This window comes from Lathyrus oleraceus, chromosome 6, assembly GCF_024323335.1.
Source record: "Lathyrus oleraceus cultivar Zhongwan6 chromosome 6, CAAS_Psat_ZW6_1.0, whole genome shotgun sequence".
Lineage (NCBI taxonomy): Eukaryota > Viridiplantae > Streptophyta > Magnoliopsida > Fabales > Fabaceae > Lathyrus > Lathyrus oleraceus.
The window spans coordinates 112,340,444-112,351,056 of NC_066584.1; the positions used below are offsets into that span (position 1 = coordinate 112,340,444).

General features: G+C 37.4%; 1 protein-coding gene across 1 annotated transcript; it reads right to left on the minus strand.

Annotated features, from left to right (window-relative positions):
- Window positions 1-505: 505 nt before the first annotated feature.
- LOC127094290 (uncharacterized) lies at window positions 506-1,708 on the minus strand. The gene is made up of 2 exons (XM_051033144.1): window positions 1,647-1,708; window positions 506-1,424 (listed from the first exon to the last, which is right to left on the minus strand). Exons 1-2 carry the CDS (start codon window positions 1,706-1,708, stop codon window positions 506-508), a joined length of 981 nt encoding a protein of 326 aa, XP_050889101.1.
- Window positions 1,709-10,613: the final 8,905 nt, after the last annotated feature.

The window sequence follows — 10,613 nt, forward strand, 5'->3', positions numbered from 1 at the left end:
TGGTAGTGTCAGGCTAACACTGGCAGAGTCAGGCTAACAAGGGAAGTGTCAGGCTGACACGGGTGGCCGTGTCAGGCCTCCTGAACTAGGGAATCTTCTTTTTTCGCATGCCGGAACTTTCCACTTTCTCGCATTGCATCCAATGGAAATCTTCTTTTTTCGCATGCCGGAACTTTCCACTTTCTCGCATTGCATCCATTGGATCTTCTCCGTGGACCTGGAGAGCATAAACACGACAACCAAAGCGTAAAATCACGAAAACACAAAATAAAATATACAATTAATAAATTTGCTTAAATAACTTACGGGAATGGAAAGTTAACTTTAAAGGTACCATAATGTGTACACAGTGTCTCAATATCTTTGGTTTCTTGTCAGATAAGCAACGAAAACATAGTGAAAATGGTGACCGATCATTCATCATCTCAACATCATCAGTCATGTTATAGAACAAAGAGTCTTGTATGCTCCTATCCTCTGGAGGTCCTTTCAAAGCATAGCCCAATTATCTCTGAGAAAGCATAGGATTATAGTTTATACCTCCCATAATGCCCATGAAGGGTACATTATGAAACTCTCCACAACTCATAATCACTTCAGGTTTCTCCATCCTATCCAATCTCAAGTTATACCACACCAAATCTTTGGAAGTAAGCCTCGTTAACCTCTTGGACCACTTCAAGGTCTCCTTGGTATATACAAACGTTCCTTTGCATGAGAGATGGCTTCGAAACCAATGATACAAAAGACGAGTGCAACACCACACTAAGCCATTTCTCCTCTTGTGATTCCTGGAATGACTAGAAGAATATACATCCCCCAAAAGCATTGGTATTGGGTTCCCAATCATGAAGATATGAATGGCGTTCATATCAACAAAATCAACCACATTGGGAAACAAGACAATACCATAGATACTGCAAGCCAAAACAGTGTTGAAATCCTTCCAATTATCTTCTTTAGCCAAAGCACCCAAAGTTTCTAAAAGAAAACTCAGATCAAAATCAGAGAGCCCTCCTTTTGTTTTGAGATGAGCATCCACCACAGACTTGCCTAAATAAAGGGTACCAGCAATATGTTCAGAATCATGAACTTCCATAGACACGTGAAAAGGAACTTGAAGCTTAATGGGAATTCCCATAATACATGAATACTCTTCCAAGGTCAGTGCCAACTGATAGTTTGGGAAAGTGAAGCATCGCAAGGGAGGATCATAAACCTGCAGCAGAGTGTGAAGTGCATTGTGTTGGTATTTGCTAAGAGGAGTTTTGAGGTACTCTACAATCTTCCCATAGTCTCTTTTGAAAACTTCCAAATTTCCAGAAGGAGATTTCTCTTCCATCTTGAGAAGGGAGTCCAGATCAACCTCAAGAAACTTATAAGAAATATGCCCACCTCTGCCAGTATATATCCTTAGAGAAGGCCTAAATAACAAGAATCAAGAACTAAAAATACCTGGAAATACAAAAACATGTATGTTCAGAGAATGAATATAACAATGCTTATGAATTCAAGTATGGTTTCCATATCAATGAATAGCTGATGTGTTTGATAATAACTGAATGCCACAAGTTCAAAGGTTCGACGTAATTCTGAGAAAACCAGGTATGATAAAGGCTTGTTTTGTAACACCCACCCTAACTCACAGGTAGGTTCTAGTCAGAACAAAACATGCTTCTAAATGGTAACCAAAGTCGATGGTCCCCATGGCAACACTCTATCTAGTGCATAAAGCGTGCAAGATAAGAGCATTCCCACTAGAACCTCGTTTGGGAATGGTATGTCATGAAAACTCTTACATGCCATGCGCCACGAAAGTTAACATGACTATCCACTCTAACCTATATGTCACTGGCCTGGGTAGTGGGCCTTTTACCTCATAAAAAGAAATAAATATTAAATAAAAAGAAACAAGGGGTGCATATTAGTAAAATGGACCAAAGGCAATTAGTTGGTCATAAAAATGGGCCAGAAAGGGGGTGGGGAAAACACATGTGACACGGCCCGGTCCAAACAAATAATCAGAGAATAAAAAAATAAAATAAAATGGAGGTGTCCCGTTATTTCATGTGGAATAAACATCAATTGGTCACCTTTCATTTAAGCGCAAAATGACAAAACAAAACCATGGCCAATCACACGCTTCCAGCTCTCCGTCTTCAACCTCGGTCATGCATCAAACATGAGAACAAAAACCCTAATCCCGACTCCAACATGCAATCTTATCCCTCAAATAACTCTCTCATCTCTCCATCAAATTAAGTGAAGTTTGAATAAAAAATGAAGTATGCAATTAGTATAACAACATGGCATCTTTAGATTTCAAAAATGGACAAAGGAACATGGAGAAATATGGGCAATAACACACAGGTCCAAACATGTTTAAGCAAAAATAAAACAAAGTTGTAAACACATATTTGAGCCTAACTCCATGATCTACTCAAGATTAGATCTTCAAGATGCTTATGCATGAGCTTAAACATGGTGAATGACTAAGCATGAAAAATAACAAAGTGAAGGATGCTTACCTAGTGGAGAGTGCCCATTGCACCTTTGGTTCTTGGAGAAGGAAGAAGAGAAGGACCAGTAGGAAGATAATGAGTAAGGGTGAGCCATACAAATTCTCAAGAGGGATCTTCAAAATGGAGAAAAAGTAAATGAGAATGAATTATGCTCAGATTTTTTCTGCCTCTTTCCAACATTTCCCCTCAGGTTTAGAGAATGAGAGTGGGTTTTATATGAATCCTAGGTGAGGGCAGAAGGGTCGGTACATGTGGCAAAGTTGGTTATTTGAATATTTGGAAAATGAAAGTGAGTGAACAAAATGGTTATATGATGTGTTTTGGATGGAAATGAGGTGAGCTTTGGTGTCGTTTTGGAGGCTGAAAGAAGGTAGAAAAATGGAAGAACTCGTGGGACTTGGGAGAGAGTGGAGGGAGAATGGAACATTTCCATATTTGGCCAATTTGAGGTATGGTGTACATGCATGAAAAATGCATGTGGTTTGGTCATAATAGGCAAGGAAAAGGTGTGGCATGCGTGTGAAGTTGTCCATGCTGCAAGCAAATGGTGATAGAATGCACAAATCTAATGAAACTCATGACAATGGAAATTAAGGATCAACCATGCTCAAACCATCATAACTCCATTGTTTCTTGACCAAATGAAGCAAACTTGGGCTTTTTAGAAAGAGGGTAAGAAGATGAACAAGATTCATGTTAGGGGAAATTGAGATAAGGCCTATAAGCCCATTAAAAAATGGCCACGAAAACAATAACTTTAAACTGCATGCATGCATGCAAATTATAGGTCATTTGACAATTTTGAGGACTTAACTTTACAACTCTATAACTTTCTCATTAATCCACCAAGTGAGAAATTTTCTGAAGCTAAAATGGATAGGGGAATGTGATCTACAACTTTCATGTTGAAGTCATTTTGAAATGAAACTTGCATCTGGGTGAAAAATGGCCATGAAGGTGGTTTCTTCAAACTGATTAAACACTTAGCAAAATTTTACTAAGTATAAAACCAAATTACAAACTTAAAGTCTTGACTTTAGAAGAGAATATCTTGAGTTCTATCCAACCAAATGAGGAGTTCTTGGAACCATTGGAAAGAGGAAACTTAGTATTACATTTTTCATGTTGAAGTTATCTTGAAATGGAACTTGAATTTGGGTGAAATATGGTCATGAAGTTGACTAAAGTTAGTTGTAATCTTTCCCAAAATAGTAACCTTTGTTTAAAACCCTAATTTCTAATTTTGGCAACTTTTCAATATCCTGGATTTTTGATGAATCTCTTGACTTTTCTTAATCAAATTTCCAACATAGACCATATTTGACTTGTAGAGCACAATTTTGACCAAAAAAATCAAGAGTTGACTTTTTAATCTACTCAGTTGACTTTTCCCCCAATTGAATTAAACTATTGATCATATGAGCAATTGAACCTCTTCTGAATAAAATTGATGGTCAATATTCTACACATAGACACTTAAGGACACATAGAATACCATGGAATCAATTATTACTCAAAAAATAAAAAATAAACTGATTTTATCACAAACCCTAATTTCAGCCCCAAAAGACAAGAGATGAGTGCACAACTTCACAACCTTGATTCCTCTAGGGAAAGTGGAGAAAACTTTAAGCAAAGATGTCTTGTATAATAATATGATAAATATGATCCAAAAATTGGTATATGGGTACACCACACACTAAGATAATCATCATTCCTAGATCAGGGTACAAAAGATAGAGAGTGTGATCAACTTCCAATCTCTTGCAATTTTCAATCAATTGATGAAGTAATAGACCATTTGAGATGTATTAGGGAATAAGAAACCCCTCATATCTTGAGTGATCATGAAGTTGAGTATATATCCTCCTCCTTGCATTGATTGTCACTTTTCTCTCTTCTAAAGCTTGAAGAAGGCCAAAAGAGAGATACCTTGATCCCAAGACCAAAGAACCAATGATATGCATAAATGTATATGATGATGAAACATAAGCCATTTAGGGTTGAAAATAACAGGGTAAATTTTGGGGTACAACATACTTGATTAACTTTTATCATTTCAGATCTACCTTCTAAGTGATCATGAATCATTTAAGGTACTTTGGATTGATGCATAAGTTTGTCGTAAGTGTCATGAAATGTAGATTGGAGTAATGGAACATCCTCCTAGCCTTTGTGATTGATCATCCCCTTCCTTTTATTTTTCTTGTGTGGCATAACTTTAGGAGAATGATTTACATATCATTTATCTAGCATGTATTAACACAAATGTTATTATTGACCAGCCTTAGATAGTTGTGATTTCTACATGCTTAACATAGTGCTAAATTTGTACCAAAGGCAATGACATTTGTATAAGTGATATTGTAAGTCTCCTATTCCTCATGGTATTGTATGAAAATGTTGCTCCTTTTCCATTTATGAGAACTAGTGGAATACTTATTGATTTTATCCAAGTTGGAGCCCTTCTCATAAATGTTCTATAGGTTCATATTTTCATACTTATGAGTGGATAGTTGAGTGTTCTCCAAAAAATGACCAAAACCTTTTTTCATCTTCACTAACATCTTTTACTAACATTTTACTTGTATTAACTTTTACTTCAAAGTCATTTACCTTTATGCCTTTATTTTTTATGTCATTTCCCTTATGCTTTATATTTAACATTTGATATCATATTATTTGTGTTTATGTCATTTTGTTCTTTATCCATTTGAACCTTTCTTTATATCATTGCTAAGAAGACACTAATAAAAAGAAACTTGTTTCTCCTAACTCATGGACTTGTGGTTACTATCCTTGACATCATTATGGAGTTATGGACTTAGGATTGGGATCTTGACCTTTGCTTTGGTATTTGACACTTAAGACCTTGGAATCCATCTGATACCTTTAACTTTGGACATCTCTGTGAAGACTTGGCTTGGTTACTTTGGTTTCATCTGAGACGTGGATTATTATTTACTTATTTTAGTTGCTTGAGGCTTAATCCAAAGAAGGGAATTCTTGCTTAGCTTATGTAATAAAGCTTGCTATCTCTTGGTTAGATCTTTCCTCCCAAGCTTTTACTTTATGCTTTAGGATAGTCTCTTCCTCTCCTCCCCTTCTTTAATTTTCAAAATCTCCTTTATTTTTTTAAAACCTTCTTGTTTACTAACTTGGACCACTTTCTCAATTTACCTTGACTTTGGTCAAATTATTTTCAAAACCTTTTTCTTGAATAAATGTTAATCAATATTAAGCATATTAAGACCAATTTCAAAAAAACTAAAAAAATGCATAACCCATTTAAACCATTTTGTGCCCTTTGTGCACTTTTCTTTTTAAAATTTTCTCAAGGAATTAGACATGAGTCATTTCCATAGTTGAGTTATAATTATCCTATCTCCATAGTATTGATGATAATTCTTTTCCATCTACGAGAGCTAGTGGCATAGTTGTGGATCCCTATCCATGTTGGAGGCCTTCTCATGATGATGTAAAGTTATCATACTTATGGGTGACTAGTTGAGTATTCTCCTTAAAATGACAAAATGTCTTTTACCTAAAACTGAATCAAAACAAACTCCTTTTGTTATTTTTACTACGAACTACGAGGTTTTGATCCTCCATTGCACTTTGTTGGTACATAGGCATGGCACTTTAAAAGTCTTGGCAAACACAAAATAAGAAAATATACTTCTTTTCCCATCTCTCCAATCTTTTAGCAAACACCTTTTGCAAACCAAAATGTACATATTTTCAAAGAGATTCACATGGAGTACCATCGATGTTTAGGGTGCTAATACCTTCCCTTTGCATAACTAACCCTCAGACCCTTGTTCTCTTTTTATTAGTTTTGTTTTAAAACTTCTTTGGGTTTTGTTCATACTTTTTCCCTTTTCTTTTGGAAATAATAAAAGCGTGGTAGCGACACTTGCTTTATGAGTTAAGTTAATCAATAGCTTAATCTCAAAACATTTACCGCTACAGAAAAGTGGCGACTCTGCTGGAGAGTAGCCCCTAGTGGGTTAAGCCCATCTTTGTTTTTTGTATATATTATGTTTGTGACTGCTTGTTTTTCCCGGTGCTTGGTGATTTCTATATGGTGAGATAAGTCTTATACACGGAATTGAGAGCTCTTATGATAGGAGGGTGGTATGGTCATGTTTGGCTTATGTGGAGTTAATGCTTAATAAGTTGACTTGAGATCCCCCACTCAATAGAGGCCCCTTTGGGAGTACTGATGTCACACGAGTAGTCGCAGTTGGAATTACTTTTTCCTACCTGGGAGCCCGAGAAGCTGAGGACCTTAGAACCCTTAACCCATCTTGGCTTTTTTAGGACGTAGTGTGGTGGCTATTCAGGTCTAGACTTGAATTAGTTGTTACACGATACTACACTAGGACGAGTTTCTCTTGAGAATATTATTGGTTGACGAGTAGTCGTATAAACTGATAATATCAAAAAGATGGAATTACGAATCGGGGAACTTTTTAGAACCTTGTTCTACAAGTGATTATACCCTTAGTGCATACATTGTGGGTTGGTCCTTACCCTTGGCTCCATGCTCGTGACCCTTTGGACCTTGTTTATGTGCTTTGTGTGACCTTGTTTGTGATTGTTGCATCACACATTCATGGAATTCATAAGAATTTTACTCAATTTTTAAGGAACTTAGAGGCTCTTGTTGCAAATATCACAGATATTTTAATCATGGATATTGGAAGAAGGAATACTCAAAAATACAATTTCAGATGTCCCAATCTCATGGAATTAAGGAAGCTAGCATCTTTTGTGGATGATCCTAAGTGTTTCAGAGACCGTTTTGGAAGATTTTTATTTATGATATCTACTAATGTTAAGGATGGTCTTCTGTGTACTTTGGTTCAGTTCTATGATCCTTTCTACAAGTGTTTCACTTTCCCTGATTATTAACTGTTGCCTACCATAGAGAAGTATGCTTGTCTTTTGGGTATACTAGTTAATGATAAAGTCCTTTTTAGTGGGGTGGAAGGAATTTTTTAATCTCGGGTTATTGCCGAAGCCATTCATCTGAGGAAGTCTTATATATATGCCAATCTCACTGTTAAAGGAGGTATCAGAGGGTTGACTTTGAAGTTTCTATTTGAAAAAAACTTTTCCTTTGCCAGTGTTAATAACATGGTGGCCTTTGAAACTATTATTGCCTTACTCATCCATGGTTTGGTCTTATTTCCTAACATTGACAATTTTGTTGATGTCAATGCGATAAGGATCTTCTTGATTAGGACTCTGGTTCCAAATCTGCTTGGTGATACTTATTTCTCCATTCATCATAGGACTTCTAAAGGAGGTGGAACTATTGTTTGTTGCGCGCCTTTACTGTACAAGTGGTTTATTTCGCACTTGTCGTAATCTCCTATCTTCCAAGAAAACAAGGATTGTTTAAGGTGGTCTCAAAGACTTATGCCTCTCACCAATAACGATGTTACTTGGTACTCTTCTGTTTACGGTGATGTCGAGATTATTGATAGTTGCGGGGAGTTCTCTAATGTGCCTCTCCTTGGTACATAAGGAGGAATCAACTACAATCCGGCTTTGGCAAGACGTCAACTCGGGTTCATAGTTAAGGACAAACCTAATAACACTTTGTTAGAAGACTTATTTTTCCAAGAAGGAAAGTACACTCAAGGGTTGAAAGCCAGGATAGTGCATGCTTGGCACGATATTCATAGGAAAGGAAAAGGTGAGCTTGGATTGACGAATTGTGTAACTTTGGAGTCTTATACTAGTTGGGTGAAGAAGAGAGCAAAGGAATTCAAGACGCCATACTCTTATGAAAGACATATGTCTTTAGTAATGGTCAAATCTCCCACTATTAAAGGCATAAAGGAGTTGTAAGAGGCTTTGGATAGGATGAATCAAGAGAGGGATGATTGGGAAAACAAATTTCACACCTCACACCTTTTGAAAGTAGAATTGAAGAAGCAGCTAAAGGAAAAGGACGACTTGATAGAATTACTCGAGCAGTATATTGGGAAGAGATCCAGAGGCCAAAAGGGTTTATTTTCCTCTAACGGTTTATCATCTACTCATCTTCCTACTTTTTGCGTTTGGAAAAGGCATTATAGATCAGCTCGTGATAGAGAAGGATTCTATGAAAAGCGGCTATCAAAAAGAGATCAAAAGGCTTCGCAAGAAGTATCAGCTTGGAGTTGGGTCGTCATCGGACAAGATTCATAGATCTAGTTTCTTTCCGCTTATGATCATTGAAATTGTATTTCCGATTGTAATCCTTTTTATTATTAATAAAATGAGATTTTAGTACATTAGAATGTGTTATTATTATGTTTTGCAACTTATGTCTTAAAGTTCCTTGGAAAATAATCAATATAACATTTGCATTTGCATAGCATGCATCATGTTGCATCTTGGTCTTGCTTTGGGCAAGTTCGTCGGGGGTTTTATTTCTTTCTTGGTCTTCATTCAAACAAGTTGTCTCACTGGTACAATACTCGAGCTAATCAGTTGAAAAAGATGGACCTCCTAGTGCAAGAGAATCTAGAGCTCCGTGAAGAGGTGACAACTTTGAGGGACAAATACAAAAGGCTTACTGCTATGATGAAACCATTGGAGGCTGCTTAGAATCATCCTCCACCTCCTCCAACTCTACTTTAGAGGACCATGATTTTTGAGATTGTGTCTATGCCCGTCTCAGTGGCTTCCATCAGTGCTCCACAACACCACATGCCTTCTGGCTTCCCTTGGGGCATATCTCCCAACTTTGTGCCTGAGGGGTACCAACCTGAAGTTCCAGTGGCTCAACCTGTGATGTCTGCACCATCTCCCGTGGTTCATGTTGTTCCTTATGTCGAAGAACCTATTTTTCACGCTGACTAAAGCGAGGCTATTGGTGTCTATGAGAGAATGGATGACTTCCAAGATCAATTCCAGGCTATGCAAAAAGAGATTCAGGCTTTAAGGGGGAAAGATCTATTTGGGAAAAATGCTCATAGTCTGTGTTTGGTTCCTAATGTGAAGTTTCCGCACAAGTTCAAGGTTCTGGATTTTTTAGAAGTACAAAGGCAACTCATGTCCTCTGAGTCATATGGTGATGTACGCTCATAAGATGTCGACTCAAACTGATAATCATCAATTGTTGATCCACAACTTTCAAGACAGTTTGACTGGAGCTGCTCTGAAGTGGTATATGGGGCTAGACAATACTCAGATCCAAATGTTCAATGACCTAGGTGAGGCTTTTGTTCACCAGTACAAATATAATATCGAACTGGCACCAGACAGAGATCAATTATGTGTTATGTACCGCAAACATAAAGATACTTTCATAGAGTAAACGCAAAGGTGGCGCGAGATTGCTGCACAGGTTAGTCCTCTGTTGGAGGAAAAAGAAATGGCAAAGCTGTTTTTGAATACATTGAGTTCGTTCTATTAAGATCGGATGGTTGCGAGTGCGCCAAGTGACTTTACTGAAATGGTGAATATGGATTTGAGGTTAGAACAAGGTGTCCGTGAAGGACGGTTTAAAGAAGGTACTTCATCTGATGGTTCCAGAAAACATAGGAATGGTTTACCCAAAAAGAAGGAACATGATGCAAACGCTATCTCGCAAGATAGGTGTAGAAGACTTTCGAGGAATAATCAATGTCATCAACATGTGGCGTCTATAACCCCAATGATTAATTCTACTCCAGTTGCTCAAGCAGCATCGGGTTATGAACCGCGTTTCCAATAACGCGCGAATCAACAAAATCAACAAAATCGTACCCAGAGGCATGTACAATTTGACCAGATTCCAATGACTTATGCAAAGTTGTTTTCGGCTTTAATTTAGAAGAAGTTGGTGCAAACAAGAGCTTCATTGGTTGTCCCGAAAGAGCTTTCGTGGTGGTATAAAGCTGATCAGCATTGTGCATTTCACCAAGGAGCACCTGGCCATGATATTGAGAATTGTTTCGCCTTGAAGGATGAGGTAAGAAGGCTAATGCAAAATAGTATTTTGTCATTTGAAGATTCTAATCCCAAAGTACAAGCTAATCTTCTGCCCAAACATGGCAATGCAACTGTGAATATGGTTGAAGGATGTCCAGGAAAGTATCCAGTTTTTGA

Coding starts and splice junctions, on each gene's coding strand:
- LOC127094290 (XM_051033144.1), bottom strand. CDS start 1,708: ATGGGGACCATCGACTTTGGTTACCATTTAGAAGCATGTTTTGTTCTG. Junction 1,425..1,646: donor GTTCTGACTAGAACCTACCT/GTGAGTTAGGGT, acceptor CTTGTTATTTAG/GCCTTCTCTAAGGATATATA.